The sequence below is a fragment of the Acipenser ruthenus genome, chromosome 22 (assembly GCF_902713425.1).
Source record: "Acipenser ruthenus chromosome 22, fAciRut3.2 maternal haplotype, whole genome shotgun sequence".
Classification (NCBI taxonomy): Eukaryota; Metazoa; Chordata; class Actinopteri; order Acipenseriformes; family Acipenseridae; genus Acipenser; species Acipenser ruthenus.
In genome coordinates, this window is record NC_081210.1 from 13,602,617 (window position 1) to 13,630,044 (window position 27,428).

General features: G+C 41.6%; 1 protein-coding gene across 3 annotated transcripts in view; it reads right to left on the reverse strand.

Annotated features, from left to right (window-relative positions):
- Window positions 1-27,428, reverse strand: part of LOC117431083 (cAMP-dependent protein kinase type I-beta regulatory subunit) — a 184,184-nt gene that overhangs the window by 90,562 nt on the left and 66,194 nt on the right. For 2 of the 3 annotated variants that reach the window (XM_034051703.3, XM_034051704.3), the window contains exons 3-4: window positions 25,830-26,000; window positions 8,220-8,311 (exon numbers count right to left, since the gene is read on the reverse strand). In XM_034051703.3, coding sequence (XP_033907594.1) covers window positions 8,220-8,311; window positions 25,830-26,000 — 263 coding nt within the window. Of the gene's footprint in view, window positions 1-8,219; window positions 8,312-25,829; window positions 26,001-26,875; window positions 27,402-27,428 lie in introns of those variants that run through there. The other variant, XM_034051705.3, reaches the window with a different exon arrangement.

The window sequence follows — 27,428 nt, forward strand, 5'->3', positions numbered from 1 at the left end:
TAAATGCATGTGAAGTGAAGTGCAATCCCCGTGCCTAAATACAATTATACATTTTAAATACTCGTGCTCATTACCCACATTATATCCCGTGTACCAACTACAATACACCAACATTAACACACGCAACATACAACATAAAACACAAAAACACACAGGGGCGGGGCACATTGGCACAGGGTGCTGTGTGTGATTTTTTTTAAAACAATAGATGCTCAGTAATCGGATCCCGCTAAGCAATGAATGGAAAATAACGCTGAATACATTTCAGTGTAGTTCTCAAACTTAACAAACCGATAATAAAAAATAAAAAAAAAAGTTTGCACAGTGGACCTGCTCAGCGAGAATGGAAATAACCAAACGGCAATGAACAGTGAGTAAGCAGGAGTCGCAAGAACCAGACTTTTGCTATCCGGTCAGTGGTTCTAACAGTACACAGTACAAATTCCCTTAAAACTGGATGTCCGGTACAAAACCAGACAGTTGGCAACCTTACCTACAGGATGTTGTTTTGTTTCCGATTTAGTTCCTGAGAAGAATAGTCGCTGCAGTTATTATTATTGAGGTGTATTTGCCGCTCGCTGTGTTATTGTTTTCTGCAAAACATTGACATCCTGTCAGTTAAGAAAAGGCTTCATGCAGAAGCTTGTTTTAACGTTGTCTTTATTACACCGGCCAGAGAGAGGGGCCAGTAGTTAAAAATCTAAATGTAGAGCCGTGATTATATTTTAATCATGTTGCACACAACGTTAACCCAGGTTTTAAATAAATCCAAGGTTAAACATTTCTTAATCCAAGATTAAAGTATAATCACACTGCACCACTAATATTAAATCAAGGTTTACATGTGAAAGGTGGATTACATTTAAACCTTCCTTGGAGGTGGTTTCAACTTGGACATTGCAGCATAGCTTAACAGAATGCACCTTTTCTGTAAAACAAACAAACGCACAATCGGTCGCAATTTGGAGAACATGAAATGCTAGTCAGGGCAAATCTCACCCGATGAATATTTAGTAAAACACATTAGTCACAAACAAACAAACAAACATACTTATTATTAGTAGTATTATAATAATAATAATAATAATAATAATAATAATAATAATAATAATAATAATAATAATAATAATAATAGTCAACAACAACAACCACCACCACATGGTTTCACATATAGTAAAATAAATGCTATCCCTCTTCCTTAAGTTTAAGAATCGGTACCTTTTTGTTTACAAATTAACCCCTGCATGTACAGGTGTCGATAACTAATAAACTTTAGTGGCCTTAAATGAATGCTCATTCCAAATGTATTGTCTCCAATAATTAATAATTTCCATAACTTTGTAGCTTTTTGCCTGAAACGTAATCAAGGACAATAAAATAAATATATTAGAATTTGCCACTTTAGGTAGCCTATAAACACTTTTGCACAAAAATAAATATTTTAAAGTTTACGCAAAGTAAAACGAAGTTAATTGCTATTCGGGATTAATGCAGGTCAACCCGGTCGGCAGAACTGGAGATCGGGTTCAGGGTTGTAGGAAAGCTGCAGGCTCCATGTGGTGCTGTGACAGGCTGGCTCGAGAAGTGACGTCCCAGACCAGGAAGTTGACACAGATGCAGACAGTGGGTTGAAAAGCGCTAGTGCGCGTTTTTATTCAAACAAAAAAATAACTAAAAAGGTCATACAAAAAAAACATTGCTTACAGAGCAAAATAAAAAGGTTTAACAAAACAAGTCCCGAACACCATGAACCAAACACTGAAACAAAATAACCGGCTCAAGGGCCAAAATAAAGGTTCAAACAAAAAACTAAACAGTTGTAGGCTGGGTATTAGCCTTCACTACAAAGTTTCAATATAATAACAGCAAACACTCACCCAACTCTCTCCTCTCAAACAAAGGATTTCTCCTCCTTAAATACCGTGTGGCTGGAGCCTAATTAACCATTAATCATTCAATTAAGGCTCCAGCCACACTCTCACATGTATTTGGCAGGGATAAGAAATTAACCCCATCCCTGCCAAATACATGTGAGAGTGTGGCTGGAGCCTTAATTACCACAACCACCAATACACAATCCACACTATTTACAAGCAGGGCCCTGCCCTGCCACAGGACTATGTTGTCGTCTTTTTGATAATTAATTTAAATCCTCATCGGAGCATAGAAATAGTATATAATGAGTAAAACTAATAGAACGGAATGTTTCCTTATGCTTGAACTCTTCTTTTTTGTTTACATGTGCTTTTACATTTGCTAAATACAGTGTACACAAATAATCAGAAATCTAGGATGACCTGCTTTATCCAAGCGCAATGTAACTATGATTAAAACTAACCCTAGATTAGCACTAAACTGAGTTTTATTTAATCCACATTGGTGAATTCGACCCTTAGTGTCTTGTCCTAGTCATTTGCAGTAATGAAAGGATAGTTTCTCTTCTGTGAACTGTGCTGTGTTTTGTATAATGTAATTTATAATCTACATTGCAAACAGAAATCTGAATATTTATCTAAGTGGAAGCTACTGGAAAACATCATTGAGTCTCCTGTTATTTATCAATGGGTTCTTCTTAAAGTCTCCTACAACAAGGTCCTATCCCCTCCTAGTATTGTTCTCAAAGTCTTGAGCTTGATCTTCTGCCCTTTCTATGACCCAATAGATTGCCATCACAATGATATACACAGTCCCTAGAATGATTACAGAGAACACAACCTGGGTCATCTATTCTAAACCTGTCTTCACTTGACACTGATATTACTTTGTGTCTTTCAGTGTAGCAACATGTCACTAAAGAGTTTTACTAATATTTGGGTTGAAAACATTAACAGACCGTGAAGCTTCAAATTCACTTGATAGTTTATTTATGTATAGGGCTGCTCTATGTTACCGCACAAGAAGCAAAACAGAAGTGTAAGAAGTGTGTCATCTTTAGATGGTAATAGACACCACAAGCGCTAAGCATTGAAACTGATAAGCAGTCAAAGTGTTAAAACCTTGATTTATCTAAGAAAAAAAATGCCAAAATGCTAATGCTTTGATAAATGAAAAACGTTTTAGAAACTTTCATTCAGTTATACAAAAAATAGCCACAAAACCAACAATTTGATGAACTAGTTGTGTAAATTAACTACAGATAGCTTTGTTAACCTTTTTTGTATGTAGTAAATATTTTATTTAAATACATTAGCTCTATTAGATTGTAATTAAAATGCAGGTTATCTATTAGATTATAATTCAAATTAGTGCTGGAACTATGTCACAAAGACGGCCGGAGTGGGTGGCGTTAGACCAGAAGCAGGAAATAAACAGACAGAGATGTGGTTTGGTGAAGCTGAGCGAATGCTGTCGCTCAGCATTTAATAAACAGAACAGAAAATAAAAGGTTTGAACACAAAACAGGACACGGCACTGGTAGCCAAAATAAACAGGTAAACAAAACGGACTAGACAGTAAACAGACAGACAAACGAAACACGGTGAGTGAGACAGTTCTTTTCTTCTTATTATTATTATTCTTATTATTATTCTTTTTACCTCCTTCTCCACACTCATTCTCCACTCACCGAACACCCAACCCCGAGTGACAGAAATGTGCATCTATATATACTGTTGTGCTGGGATTCAATTACTAATTAATTACTCACTTGAATACCAGCACGTGAATTAGTTAAGTGTACTCCCGTGACCACACATTACATTTTACCAGCACGTGAAGTGATTTGTGCCCTCCTCGTGCCTAAATATAAATCTACATTTTTAAATACACGTGAAACACAGACCCGTTTATATCCTGTGTATCAATGAATATACACCAACATTAACACACGCACGCAACATACAACACATAACACACAATTGCACACAGGGGCGGGGCACATTGCCACAGACTAACACAGGATTTTCATGTTCGGATATTTGCTGATAATTTCAGTATTCATTCGGATATTCGTTCGTTTTTCAAAAAGTAACACCGTGTAACAATTTTTTTTTTTTTTTTTTTGTTCCGGGTAGTAAGTGTTATTTCCTAATTGCTTATGCCTCAAAAGTATAGAAAATGGCTATTATTCCCCACAAACTTTGCTTTTGTGACCAGGACAGTGATATTTTGAAATGTACCTATTTTCCAGAACATTCCAGATAGATTCAATGCTGAGTAAACTTGGAGTAACTTCTAGAACTTTCCAGTAATATAAATAGTAGTATAAATACAGGGGCCTTAAGCCCACCAGTTCAGTTTAGTTCCAGCTGCCTAAGTGGTTACATATCTGCATTTTTCTGAGATGGCATCAAGGTCATAGGAGACTTCAAAATGGTGGCATTCCTGATGGGTCTCCAAGGCGGTTTTACCAAGTTTCCCTGCTATCTTTGCCTTTGGGACAGCAGGGACACCAAGGCGCACTACCACAGGCGGGACAGTTCTCTGTGGGGAGGAACAACGTCAAGTGGGAGCCACTGGTGGACCCCCAGAAGGTGCTGATGCCACCACTGCACATCAAATTGGGCCTTATGAAACAATTTGTCAGAGCTCTAGATAAGGAGTCGGCAGCCTTCAAGTACCTTCAAGACTTCTTCCCTAAGCTGTCTGAGGCAAAGGTCAAAGCCGGTGTCTTTGTCGGACCACAGATAAAGAAGATCCTGGAGTGCAATGAATTCCCCAAAAAGCTCACTAGTAAGGAGAAAGCGGCTTGGAACAGCTTTGTCGCAGTGGTTCGGGGCTTCCTGGGCAATCACAAGGCCGAAAACTATGTGGAGCTGGTTGAGACTCTGGTGAAGAACTACGGCACAATGGGCTGTAGGATGTCCCTCAAAGTCCATAGCCTTGATTCAAGGAGAACATGGGAGCGTACTCGGAGGAGCAAGGCGAGCGCTTCCACCAGGATACACTGGACTTTGAACGCCGCTACCAAGGACAGTATAACGAGAACATGATGGGAGACTACATTTGGGGGCTGATTCGTGAAAGTGATTTACAGTATAATCGTAAATCTCGAAACACTACTCACTTCTAAATCTTTTGTAGTCATTTTTGTATTACTTTAGTATAAATACATGTTAATTTGGATTCATATGTTTTTTTCTGACTTTATGTGAACGAAAAGACACAAATTCGCCCGTTTTCTCACTGGAAATAGGTCAATTTCAAAATATCACTGTCCTGGTCACAAAAGCAAAGTTTGTGGGGAATAATAGCCATTTTCTATACTTTTGAAGCATAAGCAATTAGGAAATAACACTTACTACCCAGGAACAAAAATTGTGTTACATAGTGAAAGCCATTATATTGCTCTGAACGTAGACAGAGACAGCATAGCAGCAGGGGCAGGGGGCATGGCCGTGGCCCGTGTGTGTGCCTTTATTTTACAGCAAGACATTACAATATGTAAAATGTTAAAATAGAAAAATGTCCCAGGAGTAAAGAATACGTTGTGTAGGCCTTACTTTACCCCAGTGAATTAACTACAAAACAATGGATGCCAAGTAGTAGTTCAAGTTAAATGTTGTTTTGTTTATTCTTGAAATAAATAGTACATAAAGTTGACACAGCATTTTATTTATTTATTTATTTATTTTGCTTTTTTGCATTCCTTGCCATTACTGTTTCTTCACAGTAAACAGTGGCCATAGACACCTTTTCATAAAGCAAAAACATGAGGTTTACTTGTGCCTTTTTGTAGCTGAACAAGCAAACAAAAACTGAAATTTAACTTTCAACAATTTAACTTGGAAATGGCGTTGTAAAATGAAGGGGGAAAAAAACTCAACTTTGTTTCTAGTTTATTACATTCCACATAACAGAAAGTCGCAACCAAAAATATATAACATGTACAATCCATATAAAAATCATTACACAACATTTTCAGCAAGTTGGGTACTGTTTAAGCGAGGCATTTCAGAATGACATGCTTGCCTTTGTTCTGTCCCATGAGATTCTGGCTCGCTCTAAAGCAGCACAACGCTTTTTTGACACAGATGGCCTTCCATAGAGATCACTATGCGTGTGCGCGCATAATCTGGTTTGTTTACTTTTTTCTGTCTGAAACTTTTAAATAGAGGCCCCAGAGCTGTTGTGTTGATCCTGTGTTTAATATATTAAATCTGACATATCACACAAATATCTTTTTCATTTGCCATTTTTAAAACTGTGTCATAACTTCTGGTGAGTTGGTAAATAAGAATGGTATTTTTGTCATTTCTAGCGAATACGAACATCTGATTTTTGTATCCGAATACATGTCAAAAAATATGAGTTCAAACACTTGGATATTTGTCCCACTAACTAAAATACAGGTTATCTATCAGATTGTAATTAAAATGCAGGTTATCTATTAGATTGTAATTAAAATGCAGGTTATCTATTAGATAGTAATTAAAATACAGGTTTTTTATTAGACCATTTTTCAACATAATACATTTACAACTTAAAACTGTTACACAGGCGTCTATCAATTTTCAAATCCCAGTTACTATGCTAGTCAAACAGAAGTAATTTTGTATAGATAATATATTAGGGGTAAAAAATATATTAATAAATCCAGCATTTGAGAATGTATAAATATATTAATAAATCCTGTATTTATGCAACTACATTTCAAGCAGTGTTTGTTCAAATATTTGAATATTTGTCCCATCATTAGTAAATAAATACATCCCTAATGCCCTGGGGGTTTTCAGAGTGTCCAACCATCATTATAAAAGTATTTATAAATTACATACACTCACAGATCAATCAGTTACAACAAAAGCAGTGGTTTGACAACATGGAAAAAGTGGCAGGTGTGCCTTCATGTTTAAACTAGGGGCATGCCAGAGCTCCTGGTATACCCCTACCAGCTTCAGATCCTTTGCAATGTTACTGTCCAAGCTAAGAGCCATGCCAGAGCTCCTGGTATACCCCTACCAGCTTCAGATCCTTTGAAATGTCACTGTCCAAGCTAAGACATGCCAGAGCTCCCAGTATACCCCTACCAGCTTCAGATCCTTTGAAATGTCACTGTCCAAGCTAAGGCATGCCAGAGCTCCCAGTATACCGCTACCAGCTTCAGATCCTTTGAAATGTCACTGTCCAAGCTAAGAGCCATGCCAGAGCTCCCAGTATACCCCTACCAGCTTCAGATCCTTTGAAATGTCACTGTCCAAGCTAAGGCATGCCAGAGCTCCCAGTATACCGCTACCAGCTTCAGATCCTTTGAAATGTCACTGTCCAAGCTAAGGCATGCCAGAGCTCCCAGTATACCGCTACCAGCTTCAGATCCTTTGAAATGTTACTGTCCAAGCTAAGAGCCATGCCAGAGCTCCCAGTATACACCTACCAGCTTTATATCCTTTGAAATGTCACTGTCCAAGCTAAGGCATGCCAGAGCTCCTGGTATACCCCTACCTGCTTCAGATCCTTTGAAATGTTACTGTCCAAGCGAAGAGCTTTTGTTTGCCAGTTCTTGGCTCTGATGATCGTATCAATGGAATTCCTTCCTGATTTTTCAGATGCCAAAGAACATAAAAATTAAGACACAGACAGGGAGGGAACCCGAGGTGTTCCAAGAGATAATGTTATAGTGGTACCTGATTAGTAGAGGATCAAAGGACATGGCGTATAGTCTCTGCTTCACTTGTAAATAAGCCCAATGTGACAGCTTGAAGCCCAAGCCCTTGTTATTGAATTAAAAGATGGCTCATATACACTAACCTGTTCCAATCATAAATAATGCTTGATCCTCCTCACTATCACTAGCTAATTTCTTCTTAAAAACTACAATATTCTAGTTCAATTCCACATGGCCAGGCCTGTGTTAAGAGTATTCATCATACAACTCATTTATAAAGCTTTGTGCCTGTGTATCGTCTATCATGTGAACCATGATATTTGAGTTTATGTATCTGTGTTCGTTTTTGTGCTTTGATTCCTGGAAGAGTTTTGATGGTTGCTGTCATGTTTATCTCACAGCTTATGATCATCAGATGTAGGGGTGTACCGATTCCTTATGTATCGATGAAACTTTCTTTACTTGATACACTGTATCGTAATAGAGGTACGTATTGGTTATACAAGACCAAACTCATTTTAAATGATCACTTGATCTTATAGTTGCCAATCAGGACCACCACATGTATCGTGATACATAGCGTACTGCGACCTGCACTTCGTCATATGTGTCATTTCACCCCTAATCACATGTGAGCAAAAATGGTGGGATAGCGTCAAACCTGAAATGTTCTTACCTTCTTTCATTGTCATCAAGATGTGCAAAGAGTACATTTTTGGAAATTGCCTTGGCCAGAGCAGTCATAGTTTTGTAGTCCTTTGGTATTACCTGTAAGAAATTGATCAAACATTATTGTTTCAAGTGGGGGCTATGGCAGCCATTTCAGTTTTTTCATGTCTGTAATCGAATAGACCATCAAAGACCATCCTGGCACAATTCAGTTACATCTAGGCTTGCTTCTTTTCACCGTTCATTTTTCAGAGGCTCACAAAATCACAGTATCTCCGCCCCACTCAATCATGGCTTGCTGTCCACTCAGCTCAGAAACTAATAAGAAACTGAGAGTGGAGAAACAGGTATCATGGTGTTCCAATGAAGAACCCCAGTTAAAAACATACTCAAAGGTTTCAAATAAGTTCAGATGTCAGACAGAAACAGCACAATACACAACTCAAAACCTAGCACTGTCACCTCCCCTGTGGAACAGCTGCAAGGGGCTCTTCTACAGAAAACAGAAAAGCTAGTACACAAGAACGTCTGGTAGTTAACACAAAAATTCTGTAATTATTACAGGTTATATACCTCTCTAATGTGCAGTATGGAAAGAAACACGTTACACTAAAGTTGTTACTACACATGGTTAAGGGAATCTATATTTGCAAGCCAGCCATGCTTTGTTAGTGTTGCACTTCCTTGGAAACCTTGAGGGTGAAACTGTCCCACTCCTTCAATGTTTTTTTCCTGTCAATAACTAACCAGCTGCTTCCCCTGTTGACTGACATGCTTTCAGCCAGTAACATTACCCAGGAAGTGCAAATCACTCAGGAAGTGCAAACAGGTAAGCCGAGAAGAAGGATTGGAAACAAAGATCTTCCTTTACCCTAGTGTAGTACCAGATGTCCAGTTTTAAAAAAAAATACACGTGTGCTATAACATGTGTTTCTTACCTGTCTGACCTTTTTTACAGCAGGCAAGGAATTTTGACATATTATTCCAAATATTTTTATAATGAAGCTTTAATCATACAAGGGCTTGATGAAGTGGGTGGTTCTCAATATTTGTACAACCCAAAAGCAAAAGTAAACAGCAGCAGTTCAGCAGGAAGAAGCCATGTAATAACAGGTGTCTTAGAGTATTATGTCACTTGCCGTGAGAAAACAAGAACACATTGAGAGAATATGCCAGATGATTTACCATAAATTAAATAAACACTTTAATACAATACCAATATACATTTCCAAATATGATCAACCTGCTTCGTTTGGCAACAGCTGTAATTGGTAGAAAAATGTGCAGCTTCACAATTCAACAGAAAGCTCAATTTACACAAATACAGTATGTTAACAAAACCTCGAAGGTTACTGAAACAGACTTTCACAAGCCTCGTCTCAGAAAGATGTTGGAACGTTAAAATAATGTACTTTATAAACAGGACATCATGTCAGTGTTTAAGGATTGAAACATTTACCATGCATACAAATAAGTGTATAGAGGCTGCAAGGAGAACTGGCCTGATTCTGTCATGGACGATTAATGCATTAAAACGTAACATATATGCATGTAAACAACAGTCTTCTGAAGAAATATTAGCATAACTTATGATAAAGTACTTCATCAGAATGACCAGTCTGTGGTATATATTTCTGACAATTAAGCCAACCTCTATCTTTTAAATGAAAGAGAGTCTGATATTTGTTGTCTGATTTGTGAATCCTTATTTAATAACTGATAAGTAGTGTTCCGCTTTTTTGGTTTTTATCTTTAAAAACAAATTTCCGGGAATTTTTCAGAGTTTATTTTACATATATTAAAATAGGGATAAAGTCGGTACAACATATATTTTAATTGAAACATCAGTAAAAATCAGGGGGAAAAAATCTCAGAAAAAAACACTGGAATATGATGAGTAGCCGTTCTGGTTTCTGATTAATAATGTCCCAGGCATGTATGATGAAGCAGAATCTGTGCAAGTCAAAGCCACATTTTCCCAAGTTAGCTGGTACTTTGCGAACGTTTGGTCAATCACTGTGCTGATGGAAATAGTATCTACAGAAGGTATTAACATGACATCAGCACAAAAAAAGCTGTATTCGCCTTGTCTTTTTTATAAATCATTATAAAAAAAAAAAAAAAAAGAAAATTGACAACTAAAGCATCACCATTTTCTGTCAAATATTTACGATTCAGATTGTCGGCATTAGGCAGTGGTTTACTACAGCCAGTACTGTCGCACTAAGTCACCAATACATACCTCTCTGCAATAAACAGTGGCTGTCCAGCAAAGCACAGCACTCTGACAAACACAGTCATTCTGAGCTTTCTTTTTACTAAAGCATGTGTAAAAGCAGGATAAATGGCTTGCTTGTCTCACAGTTCACTTTATTGTTTTAGTTTAATGTGTCGCTTATTTTACAGTATGTTCTTTTATTGTCAGCGCGAACATGTACCTCAATGCAGCAGTATTTGCAGCGCTATGCATCCTCTGCCTCATCTGACCCACTTCTGTTATTTTTGCATACTTTGAAACATTTGTTTTCTTTTGAATATTCATAAACAGATTTACGTTTTCTCTCCATTCCTCATCTACTAAAAATATATTTTCGTGTAAGTATTTCAATTTAGTTTGAGGATTCTTGTTATTTAACTGAACATTAGGACCAATGTCTCTTCTTATTTTACCTCTTTTCTCAGCTTTGCTCTTTTGGGAAAGTGACGAAAATGCATTTGTTTCTTGGGATCACATTGAGAATCGGATACAACAATGCAACGCCATATTTCTCTCAGACTACAACTCCACTGCAGTTTGACTGGCTGCCGGAAGCTAACAGCTGCACACCAAGCCTTGTTTTGAATCTGCCATGAATAAAGTCTGAGTCCTTACCCAAGCCTACACAGGAGAAATTTGGACAATGATACTCCAGGAAGGGGGTGGGGGGGTTATAGAGGAGGGATATTAACTATTAACTGCCAAAAAAGATAATATCAGGGATCTCTGGGAAAGAGATCGGCTTTTCTCCTGAACCAAGCAACATGGAGACTGGGAGTTAACTCAGTGTGTGGAGTTCATCATACAAGGTAAGAAATAATATTAAAAGTCTCATACTTTCGTGTCCTTTCACCTTTTTAGAAAATGCAGTAGTAAATTGAACAAAAAAAAATCCCAGTTTTGCAATCAGGAAATCTGATAACCCTAAATGTAGCCTGGAGGCCTAATGATACAGTAATGTAAACACAGAAGGATTTATGTGTTGGATGCATTGTAAAGCACTTTGATAAAAGCGCTATATAAAAACTAATAAAGACATAAAACACATCTGTGTTGTAATTCATATAATATATGTGTGATCTGCACTTTAAAATATATTTCTAATAAAGACGTGTTCTGTGTGCTATGAACAGAGTTTAAACAACTTATTTTGGGTAGCGAGTTGCTTTTTTTAAAATATTGTTTGTGCTAGAAATATATTGATTATGAATTGTATATGTCAGTGTTGTTATTTCTATCAGTTGTAACCTTGCCACTTCAAATCCATTCAACTACAGGATTTAAGTTTGAACCAGACATACCTGAAAAGTTCAATTAAATAAGACAAGTCTGGTTGAAACACAGTCATGCAATGTATAAAATGCTCTGCACAATAAATAACATTCTTTTTTTTATATAGCTTGTTGAATAAAGTTATTTCTTCAAAATATATGTTTTTAGAAATACGTTAATTATTTGACATGTATCATTCGTTTTTATTTCATTATGATAATTATTCCTGAATCCTAACATTCTTGTACTTTCACTTTACAGAAACACCCAGGGGAAGCCAATCCTGGCACTCAAACCATTCCAGCCTGACCTGTCATTGAATAAGTAATGTTAACTGAAACCTTCTTAACTTTTTTAAATTTCTTTTTTAACTATGAAAACCTAAGAAATTCATTGCAAAAACTGTGTTAAAGTAACATTAAGGTTACTCAAGCCAAACCCTCTAAAGTGAGGAAACTGCGAGTTAAGAACTCTGCACCTATGTCTATGTATGACATCACATATGACATCAGCAATGGCATCAATGATGACATAACTAATCACATGACAAATGCTCCCTGAAGACTGGCCATAGCAACATAACACTGGGAAATCGTTCACCATAACTTGGTCCCAAAGCATCTGATAGTTGATCAGCGTAATACAGACGAAGAAAACTGTCCTTCCACATCAGTAATAGTGATTAAAATCACCAGTGTCCGTGGAGTTATAATGGACTAGCCAATTATCAAACTATTATGGGTGAAAGATGAAAGAAAGAGAAAAATAAGTATCAACTGTGAAACATGATTTTAAAATAGACATTACAAAGTTAATAAATACAGAAAAAAAAACAGCAATGGTATGAACTAAACAAATGTATTTATATAATTAGCATACTAAATCTATTGTCATTACAGCTGTTACACCAATTACTTTTGGACATAAAAGAAACAATGTCCCAGTATATGGAATTATGACATGAAACATGTGCAAACTTAAAAGATTAGCAAAGATTTCTAAACCAGTCTTAAAAAGAACATTAAAAACAGAAAAAAAAAACATTTCAATTAATGTGAAGATATACATACACTGGAAATGGTATTCTTTAGCCATACAAACTTATACCGCACTCGGATAAACAAAGAAAGAAGACATTAGATATAACTGACATTTTAATGTAAAATTTGTAAATAAATGATGCATACAATGATATATCAAACAACGTGACTGAAGTATTGTACCTTTTGTTACCTATGGGAGACAGAAAATATAGATTAAATGTCTGTATTTTGTATTTCAACCATGGTTATATTTCTTCACTGAGTAGTAGCACAAAGATGGAGCCCCCCTCCCCATTTTTTTTTTTTTTTTTACATACATTTTAGCAAACCCACCCTGTTTATGTTTCTATGGCCAGTCTTTGGGGAGTATTTGTCATTTGATTAGTTATGTCATCAGTGATGTCATTAAAGTGGTAGAGAGGCACAGAGCAGGAGAAGGGTACAAGAACATTTCAGCACAGTGAAGTCCATCATTAAGAAGTGGAAGATGCATCATACCACCCAGACACTACCCAGATCAGGTTGCCCTCCCAAACTGAGCAGCCGGGCAAGCAGGAAACTGGTTCTGGATGTCACTCTGAAGCCAACAATGTCCTAGAGAGATCTGCAAGGTTCTGTGTCTGAGATGCGAGTCAGTGTTCACACATCAACAATAAGCCGGTCCCTACACAAAGCTGGCCTGGATGGACGGGTGGCAAGAAAGAAGCCATTACTCAAAAAGCCTCATCTTAAAGCATGTATGGACTTTGCAAAAAAGCATGTAGATGATACTGCAGACGTGGAAAAAGGTTTTGTGGTCAGACGAGACAAAAATTGAACTTTTTGTTCTAAATTCCAAGCGTTACTATGCCTGGCACAAGCCCAACACTGCACATCACCCAGTCAACACCATCCCAACTGTCAAGCATGGTGGTGGCAGCATCATGTTATGGGGATGATTTTCTTCAGCAGGGAATGGGAAGCTTGTCAGGATAGAGGAGAGAATAGATGGTGCAAAGTATAGGCGAATCATTGAGGAAAACCTGTTTGAGTCAGCCAAAACTAGGGAGGAAATTCACATTTCAGCAGTACAAAGCCAAAGACACACTGAAGTGGTTGAACAAGAAGAGGATTAATGTTCTTGAGTATCCCAGTCTAAGTCCTGGCTTGAATTCAATCGAAAATTCACGGCGAGACTTGAAGATTGCAGTCCATCGATGATCCCCAACAAACTTATCAGACCTGAAGCAATTTTCCCGTGAATAGGCAAAAATTTCAACATCCTACTGTGCAAAGCTAGCAGATACCTATCCAAAAAAGACTCATAGCAGTAATTGCTGCAAAAGGTGCTTCTACCAAGTGCTGACTTAAGGGGCCGAATACTTATGCAACCAGTAAATTTCATTTTGTACATTTTCTTTGCAAGTTCTGCTGACATTTAACCTCCTCATATAACACTGTTCAGTTTAACCACTACAGCTTTGAATAAAAAAAGTTTGTTTGAAAAACTGTGCATACATTATTTGTAATTCAACAAAATGTGACATTATTGGTAGGGGGTGAATACTTCTGCAAACTATTGTATATTATATCATTATTATTATTATTTTTGATTTACTTACTCAAAGTGCATCTTCGCAAGCACACACGCATGTCATGGTCAATGTTGATCCTGGCTCGGTACTTTGTTTTCATCGATGTCATGGCTGAAAATCCGGTTTCGCATAAGTAGTTTGTGCTGAATGGGACCAACACTTTCAGTGCTGCAGAAGAAGCAGTGCTGTATTCATCAGAGCACTCACACCAAAATGTCTCCAGTGGCATTTCACTGAATTTGGTTCTGAGGGAGCTGTCTGATGAAATATCAATGAGCTCTTCTAACTGCTTTGATGGGACAGAGAGTGGCAGTTTGATTACGTCAAAGTCAATGTTTCGTTCCTGAATGAAAGAATGTAAGAGCTCAAAACATATCAGTAATCCCCCCACAGACACGAACTTCCAGAGTTGTAATTTATTTTTGAATGCGTCAATTCTTTTACGCTGGGCAATAAAATGTGTTCTCCCACCTTGCATAGTTTTATTCAGCTTAATTTCACTGAATATGTCTGCAAGGTAACCCAGTTTTGCCAGCCACACGTCATCTTTCAGCAAGTTCGGGTTTATCAGCTAAGAAAGTGCGTAACTCTTCCTTGAGATGAAATATATGTATGCATGAGCAAGGAATGGTGCTCTGTACCGACTTCCTCACAAAGTGCAGTCTTTGCTGCAGCTCCATCAGTGCAGACCCTGATTCAATTAGTCCAGCTGATTTCTGCTGAAGTCATAAAATCATCTACCAGTTTGAAAATATCGTCTGACTTTGTTGTTGTCGTGAGCTCTTTGCAAAACAAAGTCTTCCTTTATTCCACACATACCGAACATAGGCGAGTGTGACAGGATAGTGTCAATGGCAAGGCTGTTTCTACCAGGAAGGAGTCTCAGAGAAAAGAAGCTGCAGGTTTAAAACATTGTAAATAATAAAACAAACAAACCAAACACGGGAACAAACAAACAGTTGAACAAAAAGAATATATATCATTTTAAAAGACTGCAGTTGTAGACCGAGCCGCAGATTTCAATGAAACGTTGGGTTATTACCATAACCTTGGTTCCCTGAAATAGAAATGTAACCATTACCTAATATTACCTAATGGGTGTGTATCCTTAAAGACTGTGATAACCTGAACAAGATATTGTAACCAGGAAGTCCCCGGTTCAAATCCGACCTCAGCCACTGACTCATTGTGTGACCCTGAGCAAGTCACTTAACCTCGTGTGCTCCATCTTTCAGGTGAGACGTAGTTGTAAGTGACTCTGCAGCTGATGCATAGTTCACACACCCTAGTCTCTGTAAGTCGCCTTGGATAAAGGCGTCTGCTAAATAAACAAATAATAATAATAATAATAATAATAATAATAATAATAATAATAATAATAATAATATCAAAGCTGCACGTAGTGCCTGTGACGCAGTCGAGCCCGCCCCCAAGGGCATAAAAGACTGCTGACTCAAACATCGTCATCATTTTTCCTTCAAGACTGTTGCAATATGGATGCAGCGACCTTAAAAGTTAATGGTTACATTTCTATTTTAGGGAACCAAGATTATGATAATAACCCAACGTTCCCTATCAAGTACAAAATGTAATCATTACCTAATGGGTATGAATACCAAAGCTGTTGCAAGGCAATATTGCAGATCATCCGGAATGTTACAAGGCTAAGCCAAAGGCTACCTTGCACATTACCATTAGGAACCCCAGTACAAGTAAGGGCTAGGGCTAAAAAATTGAGAGAGAACTCACCTCTGTTTATGTTGTAAGGGTCGACTCTGAGGCTGCCCTTAACACTCTCATTCCAAAGCCAAGGTTTCGTGGATCCACAACATTCAGCTGATAGAACCGCGTAAAAGTATGGGGAGTGGACCACAACGCTGCATCGCAAATGTCTCTGACAGATGCACCCTGGAACAAAGCCCACGAAGTCGCCATGCCCCTTGTTGAATGGGCAGTGAGCTTTTCTGGAGGGGACATATTGGCCAGTTCATAAGCAGTCTTAACTGTGCCTGTCAACCATTTAGACAGACGCTGCTTAGACAGAGCCTGTCCCTGGGACTTAGCTCCGTAACAGACAAAGAATTGTTGTGCCTGCCTCCAGCTTTTAGTTTTGTCCACATAATACGCTAATGCCCACACTGAGCAAAGCGCATGGAGTTAGCGCGCTCTGTCAGATTGGAAAGGAGGGGGATTGAAAGCCTCCAATTCCACTGACTAATGTGGAAGGCCGAGATTGTTTTCGGCAGAAAAGCAGAGTTAGTACGAAGTGTGACCTTCGTTCTTGCCTCTGAAAAAATTAGGACAGGCTTTCGATACTGAGAATGCCAGTATCATCAGAATACTCAGCTGAGTGCATGGGCTCAAACGATGGTTTCATCAGTACATTAAGCACTACACTGAACCTCCAACGAGGAACTATATCCTTCACCTGTGGCCAAAGCCGCCGGGTGCCTTTCAAAAATTGCTCCACCAGGAAATGAGCTTCTGGGGGAGTTTGAATGAATTTTTATATGGCACACCGAGATGGCTGCCAAATAGACATTTAGAGTAGAGGGGGATTTCCCCTCATCAAAAAGGTCCTGTAAAAAATTGCAGTATAACTGCCATGGGGCATGTCGTGGGTTCGAAACCACGAGACAAGCACCACGTCTGGAATATGCTCCCCTTATTCCCATATTGGGAACGGGTAGAGGCTGCTTTGGCGTTTTCTAGGGTGTCAATCACCCTGTTCGATGACCCTAGGCGGCTCAAATGCAGACGTTCAGGGGCCAGACCCAGAGCCGTAGACTCGATAGGTTGGAGTGCCACAAAATGCCCTGCGCTTGACTGAGCAGGTTGCAGCGCATGAGCATCAGGGAGGAGAACCAAATTTTCCTGGCCAGTATGGGGCTATTAGGAGCCCGGTCCTGTCTGAAGTTCTCCAGACATAGCGGGAGCAGCGGAGGAAACACGTAGAGTAGATGTGCTGGCCACAGGAGTGCCAGTGCGTCTAACTGTGGAGGTCCCCCGTCTCCTTTTATAAAGAACCACAGGGGACAGTGTGCCGACTCCTGGGAGGCAAAGAGGTCTACCTCTGCTCTCCTGAGTCTCTCCCAAATGAGGCTGACCACCTCGGGATGGAGTCTCCATTCTGCACCGCTGGAGACCCCCCTCGAGAGGAGGTCTGCAGCCCAGTTGATCACCCCCGGCAGGTAAACTGCCAGGAATGAGAGGAGGTTCTGTTGTGCCCACAGCAGATGCTTGACTGGGTGACCGCAAACCACACCGGTGGTTGATGTAGGACACCACAGATGTGTTGTCCGTACGAATGCGCACGTGTTTCCCCCCGAACCTGCTCAAAAAAGTTCTCCAAGGACAGGTCAACAGGAGGTTGCAATTCAACACAGGCTGATAAGCCGTGTGGTTGAACCAAGCCTACAGGGGGCGCATATGCGGGAAACCCCGTGGAAGGGTGTTGGATGCTGCTGCCATCAGACACATAAGCCTGTGGAAAGCCACTACTGGTAGTGCCCTGCCGAGCTGAAACAGCTCTAGGCAGGCGGTTATTCTCTCGACTCTGTCGTCTGACAGGGAGACCAACATGAGCCCCGAGTCCAGGTAACTATCTGGGTGGGCTCTAACTGATGTAGGTTGTTGGTAACGAGCTCTGTGTGTTCATGTGCCTGTGCTGGAGACTCGGTGCAAATGAGCCAATCGTCCAGGTAGTTGAGTACCCTGATGCCTCCGAGTCTCAACGGGGCCAGTATAGCCTCCATGCACTTTGCAAGTACGCGTGGAGCTACAGAGAGGCCGAACGGCAGAACACAGAACTGTTATATTGTTCCCTGAAAGGTTAATCTCAGGTACTTCCTGTACACTGGTTTTCTGGGGATGTGAAAATAGGTGTCCCTTAGGTCCACCATGGTGAACCAGTCACCTGGCCTGATGGGCTGCAACAGATCTTGCACCGTCTCCGACTCAGATACAGGTTTACCGAGGATTGGTCTGAGGCCATCCCTACTTGGCACCAGAAAATACCTGGAATAGAACCCCCCTGTTCTTGTTCTAGTATACAAATGGCCCGTTTTCGCAGCAGAGATGCTACCTCCTGAGCCACGTGGGCGACAGTTGTTATTGTCACGCCCCGGAAGTGAAGAGGGCCGTATTGGAACTGGAGTGAGTAACCAGTCTGCACAGTGTTGAGCACCGAGGGGTCTGTGGTGCTGCTTCACTCTTGTTGCCTAGGCACAGAGTGATTGAAAGTACGCCTGCCTCTGCGAAAGGCGGGTGCGGGCTGTTTCCTGGCGGGACCAAGAGAAGTGGAAGCCACCTGCCATGCCGGTTTCTGCACTCAAAATAGTGTCAGTGCACACAGCAGACAAGTGTCAGTGCACACAGCAGACAGTGTCAGTGCGCACAGTATACAGTGTCAGAACGCACAGCAGACAGTGTCAGAACGCACAGTACAGTGTCAGAACGCACAGCAGACAGTGTCAGAACGCACAGCAGACAGTGTCAGAACGCACAGCAGACAGTGTCAGAACGCACAGCAGACAGTGTCAGAACACACAGCAGACAGTGTCAGAACGCACAGTATACAGTGTCAGAACACACAGCAGACAGTATCAGCGAGTACAATAGACAGTATCAGAGTAGACAGTGTCAGTACATACAGTAGACAATGTCAGCACAATAGACAGTGCTAGTGCAACTCAGTACCAGTACTCTGCGTACTCTGTACCATGACCTTAAGAACATAAGAAAGTTTACAAACGAGAGGAGGCCATTCGGCCCATCTTGCTCGTTTGGTTGTTAGTAGCTTATTGATCCCACATCTCATCAAGCTTTGGGAGTCCAGGTGCACTCCCAAATAGGAGGCTGTCTGCGAGGGTGTGAGCTGGCTCTTTGCACAATTCACCAACAGGCCCAATCAATGATGGTGGTGACGAGTTCCATATGAGGCTGTGCCTGCACTGGAGACTAAGTGCAAATGTCCAGATAATTGAGAACTGTGATGCCTCCAAGTCTCAAAGGTGCCAGAATAGCCTCCACGCGTGGAGTGCAGGATGCGCCCTATAGCCTGCGGGCCTGTAGCACTGAGGTGGCTGCATGGCAGGCCTGCAGAGTGCAAAGAAGTGGACGGCTGACGACGCGCGTTTCGGAGGACGCGTGTGTACGTCTTCGTCTCTCCCGAGTCAGTGCAGGGGTGGCAGCGGTGGGCCGGGTTAAAATAAAAATAATTGAGCATTTCGAAAAATCTGAAAAATAATAATTGTGGATTCCAAATTTATTAGAGAAAAAAAAAGAATAGCCTCCATGCACTTCAAAAAGGCACAGGGAGCTAGAGAAAGGCCGAATGGAACCTGGAACTCATATGCTGTGTTATGGGGATATGACAATACGCGTCTTTTAAGTCCTCCGTGGTGAACCAGTTGCCTGGCCTTATCGACTGCAACAACTGCTGCATAGTCAGCATTCTAAACCTCCGTCTACTCAGATATAGGTTGACCTGTCTGAGATCGAGGATTGGTCTGAGGCCCATCCTGCTTGGGCACCACGAAGTACCGGAGTAAAATCCTTCTTCCAAATGAAGAGGATGGACTTTGCAAATATCCCGCTTTTGTAGTAGGTCTGTCACCTCCCGAGACAACACCACCGCATCTCGCAGGTCTGTGACTAGCGTTGTAGTCATGCCCCAAAAGGGAGGGGGGACCATGTTGAAATTGCAGAGAATAGCCGGTCTGTACAGTATTGAGCACCCAGGTGTCTGAGGTGAATTGACAACAGTACTCCAGCTGTCTCCCTGAAAAGGGGCCCTGAGCCTGTAGCAGCAAATTGCTAGGGTTGCTGTTTTGCTTGAGGCATAGCTTGAGGTGGAACTTAAAGTTTCCCCTTTGCGCAGCCGTGGGTCAGTTGTGAAAACCCCTTCTGGCTTTAACAGGAGCCGGCTGTGCCGGTCTCTGAGGCTGCTGGAACCATGGTCACCAGTTTGGTGCTGGTCTGCGTACTGGAGGAGGCTGCTTGGGAAGAAGACGCACCAGTTCCTTCGCAGACCCGATGACAGCGCTGCAACATATCATCTACCACAGGACCAAAAGTGTGTCCCGGAGTAATAGGAGCATCCAGCAATGGTGTCTTGTCCCCATCAGCTATACATGCATGGGAAAGCCAGAGCCGTCTTATTGCAGCTACTAACGCAGCAAGGTTCCGGCCCACTGCCTGCCCGTTACGGAGCAGGTTCTTATTCACCAACCACAGCTCCTCGAGCTGTTGTGGTGTTGGTCTGTGGCTCCAAGAGAGAGACTTAAACAGGTCTGGTAAGCTACCAAGATACTGTTGTAGTTTTCCAGCCATGCGGCCAACGCACCGGCTGAGTAAGCCTTCTTGAGAATCGCCTCTGAAACCCTGCACTGTTTATTTGGGCAGGTAGCGTCTTTATTTAAAAGCGCTATCTTTGGTGCTTGAACCAGCGAGGGATTAGCGGCATCAGAGGAAAATCAGCCAAGCCGAGATTCCCCGCCTCATTCAAATTGTACAGCGTCCCCACGGAATGTGAAACAACAAGCGCTGTAGCCGGGTGTCCCCAGGATGAATGGACCTCAAAGAGAAAGTCTGGGTGCACTGAGGGAGACACCTGAGAGGGAGCAGGATTATCCTCAAATATGGAATGTTTCCGGGTGCCATCTACAGGCCATGGAACCTGTAAGACTTCAGTGGCCATCTTGATCAGCGGCTTAAACTCTGCTGACCGGGGAAAATGCGCTACTTGCTATCCGAGTCCCCCTCCTCAGAGGGAAACTCCTGATCGGCCATCTCCTCAGAGGTGATGAGGTCTTCCTGCTGCCGTTCTGTGTGCACTACTTCTTGTTGCTCTAAAGGCAAAGTGGGAGTAGGTGGAGCAGTGTGCTCACGCAGTAGCTCAGCTAACATGTTGTCCTTCTGGGAGACCGCTGCCCAGGAAGCAGGAGGGGGAGAGGGAGAAGGAAAAGGAGAAGGAGAAGATGAGGAGGACCGCAAAGGAACTCCTACGTGAAGCTGTCCTGCTCTCCCTTGGCACAGAGCCATCAGAGGAGGATCTATCCCTCTCTTTCTGAGCCGAGGAAGGAGGGGAGCCTAGTCCAGGTGGGATGGGTGAGGATCTCTGCCTAGAGCTGCGAGACACTCACTTCTCCAGCATGCACTTAGAAAAAGACACACTCTTAAGTACGGCATGGTGCCTAAACACAGTACTGTATGAATTTTTGTACGGTACACATGGCACGGTACACACATGGTACGGTATACATGGTGCAGTACGATGCACAAAGCACAGTACAGTGCTCAAGCACAGTATGCACAGTATGGTGGACATGGTACGGTGCACAATACCCACGAGACCCTGTGGGTGAAGCTGCAAGCAGAACTAATGCAGCAACGAGACCCTGTGGATGACGCTGCAAGCAGAACTAATGCAGCAACGAGACCCTGTGGGTGAAGCTGCAAGCAGAACTAATGCAGCAACGAGACCCTGTGGGTGAAGCTGCAAGCAGAACTAATGCAGCAACGAGACCCTGTGGATGACGCTGCAAGCAGCTTAGCCCGAAGCGCGAGTCTCGGTCAAAAGCAGGACTGCTGAGACTCGCAGTTGCGCTCGTATTTCTGTGATAAAAACAGAAAAAATACACACAGATACACATCAGATGTTTCTAACACAGCATTTCTATTTTTAAGACTTCAACCCGGCAGCTTCATGCAGGGCACAAGACCACTATGGGACTAACGAAAACCACAGCTGAGTGTACAGTATGTGGAAGTAGTAATTACTATAAGCACGTACAATAATTCACATTAACAGTGTAATTACACAATTACAGTGTAATAAAACAAATTCAGATACAAGTAAGATACTTACTGTTCATAGATCTTTCTCTCTTTCAGGCCAGTGAAAGGAAAAATGATGACAAGCTTTGTGTCAGCAGTCTTTCATACCCTTGGGGGCGGGCTCGACTGCGTCACAGGCTCTACGTGCAGCTTTGATATATCTTGTTCAGGTTATCACAGTCTTTAAGGATACACACCCATTAGGTAATGGTTACATTTTGTACTTGATAGGGTATTTTTGCCAGTTCCTTGGCCTTCTGCTCTCCAAACATTTCCTTCACAATTTCAGTGGCACACGGCATTATCAAATCCTCAGCAATCGTATGCGATTTTTTCAGTAGCTGTCTTCGTATTTCCTTAATTTTGCAGGGCTAATAATGGCTTTCTGTTTTTTACTCACAACACCACCTCCTTGCTGTTCTTCATCCCTTATGGTTTAACTTGTTGAAGGAAGTTCTGTATCACCACTCTGTGGGTTTTGTTGTTTTGATGCTGATGGTCGAATTACAAATATATCTATCTGGTATTTTGTGTGTGTGTTTCCAACGATTTTTCCTGTGCTTTGTAATCTGTCGTGCTCCAGCTGAAATCGGTCTACAACACCTTACGTAACCTAAGAACGTGTTAATTATGCTTAAGATATGATTATGACAATAGGTTTCAGTATGTCATAAGCATGCAGGGAAATGAACACATTCTCTGGTTTATTTTTGGAGGACCCCTTGAAACCTCAACAAGGCCTCCTAAGGGGCCGTGGACCCCCAGTTAAGAACCGCTGACCTTTAAGACACTGCTGGGGTGAAATGACCCAGTAAGTGCAAGTGTAACAGAATTTCCTTTATAATAAAAATTTTAATAAATTGGGATTGGGTTTGTTATTTTGGGCCTGTGAAGACCTCTACTATGTAGCTAATGGAAGAGACAAATAAGTAAGACATATGGAATTATTTTGTAAAATGCAATTACTTTAAAGTTGCATTATATTGTATGACTCACCAACTATGCTACCCAGCTCCTGGTCCAGGCCCTGGTACTCTCCCGCCTAGACTACTGCAACTCCCTCCTGGCTGGCCTCCCTGCGTCCGCCACCCGTCCGCTCCAGCTCATCCAGAACTCTGCTGCCCGCCTGGTGTTCTCTCTGCCTCGCTTCGCCCACGCTACTCCACTACTCCGCTCGCTCCACTGGCTCCCGATCACCGCTCGCATCCAGTTCAAGACTCTTGTACTAGCCTACAGATGCCTTGACCAGTCTGCACCCAGCTACCTCCAGACCCTTATCTCTCCCTACACCCCCACTCGACCTCTCCGCTCCGCCTGCACTAGAAGACTAGCTCTACCACCGCTACGCTCCCCTGCCTCCAAAGCCCGCTCCTTCTCCACCCTTGCTCCGCAGTGGTGGAATGGCCTTCCTACAGATGTCAGGACTGCCCAGTCCCTGACCACATTCCGGCGCCTCCTTAAGACTCACCTCTTCAAAGAGCACCTGTAGAACTCCTCTGTTTGTATCCTGGGACACTATCACCCTTCATGTAAATGTGCTTTATTTTGCTCGTATCAGCCCCTATTTTACTGCATTTAATCCTGTACTTCAGAATACTGTAATCTGCCAAGTGTTTAACCTGTAGTACTTTGTATTTAATCACATCCTGATGTAACTATCACTATTTAATCATATCCTGATGTAACTATCACTATTACCTGCTGTATTATTGAATTGTGGTTTGTCAAACTTGTACTTTGCTTGAACAAAAGTTATTGTATTTCTTGCTCTTATTGTATTACTTGTATTGTAACGCTTGAAATGTTTTTGCTTACGATTGTAAGTCGCCCTGGATAAGGGCGTCTGCTAAGAAATAAATAATAATAATAATAATAATGACTGCTGTTCTTCTGTGCACTTTTTTTACATACAACTATCATTTGAATTCTTCCCACGTAAGGATTTGGAAATCCCACCACTTCATTTGGTCAAGTTGAATCTGAACTACTTGCAGCAAAAGGCTAATGTTACCTGATTATGAGACAAGTGGCTACTCTCAATAGGGAAGCAGGCAGTTTGCACAGAATCACTGCCACCAACTGTGCGTCTTTCAGCTGATCAGAGACAGAGCTTCAAGCACACCATGCATAGTGAGCCCTGCCATTGCCAGCAGGGGTCACTGTAGAGCAAAGGTTAAGGAGAGACTGGTGTAGTGCCACAGGTTAAAAACTATGTACAGTATGAACACAAATAATAGAAACAGCCACTGATTAGAGAACGCCTGGGGTGGGGATTTTATTACCTATTTCTTGTCACTTGGACCCCTTACTAAATATCTTGGTATTTCTGAATAGATCAATCATCACAATTTTATAAATATTTTAAGGAAGTAGAACGGTACCTCACGATGTTCTTCTTTGTCTGAGAAAGCAGTAAAACGGCATGGCGAGTGTGTTGCCAGTTAGACTTACTCAGACTCATATATCTTGGTATCTCTGAACAGATAATTGGCTTCTCTTTAAAACATTGATGAGCAATTTGATCCATTTACTACAAATGCTAAATGATTAGGTGGAGCATTTGTTCTCTATTTTACCTAGAAAATGATTTTCCTGAGTGGTGACTAACAAGGCAATACAATATTCAATGTACTGTTGTCCTTGGCAATCCTTATCCAGAAACCTATTTCTGAGGTTAAAATGGAGAGAAAATGTCATACCCACCCATTCTGCATTACTAGAAAGTGTACCATATGTGGTACCACAGCACTTGTGAGATGCATTGCTCATTCAAATCTTCAGCATATTTTTAAAGAGGAGACAATGTTAATTCTCACGAGGAACTACATATTACATGGCAATAGGTACATTTCACAGAAACCATGACATCTGTGATAACCTTGGAAAAAAACAGCCTTTACAACAGATTTTATGTGTCATACCGTAATGCAATCCCAAACTCAAACTGTACATCCAGTTTCTTTCTGAACACAAATACTCTTGACAACTGCTGGGTTATTGTTCACAGCAATACAAGAGTCTGTGCTACATTCTCAAAGCTATTTACTCCAAATCGCCATGACCAATTACATTACCAAGCAGCAGGCCGCATGCATGCAGGTTACCTTTCTCTCGTAGGACACGTCACCTTCTCCAGTGTACACCTCAGCACTGCCCCCCCACCTCCCCCCCCCCACCTCCCCTTCATGCATGCAGGTTACCTTTCTCTCGTAGGAAACGGCACCTTCTTCAGTGTACACCTCAGCACTGACCCCCCACCTCCCCCCCCCTTCATGCATGCAGGTTACCTTTCTCTCGTAGGACACGGCACCTTCTTCAGTGTACACCTCAGCACTACCCCCCCACCTTCCCCCCCTTCATTCATGCAGGTTACCTTTCTCTCGTGGGACATGGCACCTTCTTCAGTGTACACCTCAGCACTGACCCCCCCCCCCCCCCCCTGCCTTCATGCATGCAGGCTACCTTTCTCACATAGGACACGGCATCTTCTTCAGTGTACACCTCAGCACTGACCCCCCACCTTCCCCCCCTTCATTCATGCAGGTTACCTTTCTCTCGTGGGACATGGCACCTTCTTCAGTGTACACCTCAGCACTGACCCCCCCCCCCCCCCCTTCATGCATGCAGGTTACCTTTCTCACATAGGACACGGCATCTTCTTCAGTGTACACCTCAGCACTGACCCCCCCTCTTCTGCGACGGGCCTTCACTACGGGATTGGGGGGCGGAGGTGAAATCTCATCGTCGTGAGAATCGGACTGAGAGTTGGACTTCTGGCGAGCCAAAATTTGTTTGCATTCTTCCTAAAATGGGAATAAAAGCAAGAAGCTTAAGATAACTTAAATTGGTGTCAAAATGATATTACATAACACCCTCTGTCCATTAGCGGTGTAACGATTTTTCAAGGATTCATTTTGATAATTTCTGTACATGATATGTCGTAAAAGCACAACAAAGTGTGAATGAAGAATAGTGTGTTTTAGAGTTGGTATGAATACATACTCTCCCTAACTATTTTATTTTAGCAAAACAGTCCATCATTAAATGATCATTTGATCTTTTTATCCATCATCGTGATACTGTACATATATCACGATTCGTATCGTGACCTGCATATACTTATCATGACATTAGTGTATAAACTGTACATTTTTCATATCGGCTGCTGTTTAAGATGAGCCCTCTGTATTGTTCTACCTGAAGATGAATTAAGAATTAAAAATATGGATCTGATTTACACTCCCAATAACAACAATCCTAGGTGTCTGTAAATTGAGGCCACCACAATTCTACTGAATAGGATGGGTTTGAACTGGTCCGAAACCCATAGACTAGCACACTTCTATCTCACTTCTGTGCAGTAAGCGTATTTTACCCATAATGCTGACCTGCTGTATTACTGTGCTGAATACAAAACACCTGCATGGGTCTGAGGAAGGAGCCCAGCCTCACTACTCCACCAGTGCTGGTACAGAATGGCTAAGAAACACCCAGGACAACGTATCAAAAGCAATCCGAATTGATTCACGATTAACAATTATTTCTGTACAAAGAATATGAGCAATGATGGATGGCAATGAAACTCAAAACACAAATTCCTGCATGAATCAAATGCCTGTGTAATGAACTGTATTTCAACAACATTAATAATAACAATAATAATAATTATAATAATTACCATGCCATTCAGTAGCCTCCTCCAGGTCTCCTAGCTAACTCGTTTAATCCCACAGCAAGCCACTGTCTCAGTAGCTCTGTCACGCACAGGTGTATGTGGCTGAAATGCTCCTGCCATTACTGAACTAAGGAATCCCTGTTAAAACACCCGGCTCACGAGAAGACATCATGCATAGCCTGTTGGACTTTACAAATAATAAAGGCTAATAATAATATGAGAATAATGCTGCTCTCCTGAGCCTCTCTGATAGCAACTATCAAACAAAGCACACTTCGAATCCTCGTTCAGACCTCGCAAGTAAACACCTCACAAGTCATTTGTTGTCATGACAACGAGCCATCTCAACTGCTGTTAGAATGGACGGGAGATAATCCACAGGAGCACATCATCATCCAACCTGGCTATTCACAAGAGAGCTGTCCCCTTCTGAGTGCAAAGGAAATGCGCCACAGTCCCGTCAGCAATGAGCATCAGCCCCTGCATTAATAACAATGACGTGCAGGCAGCTACTGATTATAGATTCTCACAACACTGCTGCATGCTCAAGCAGCCA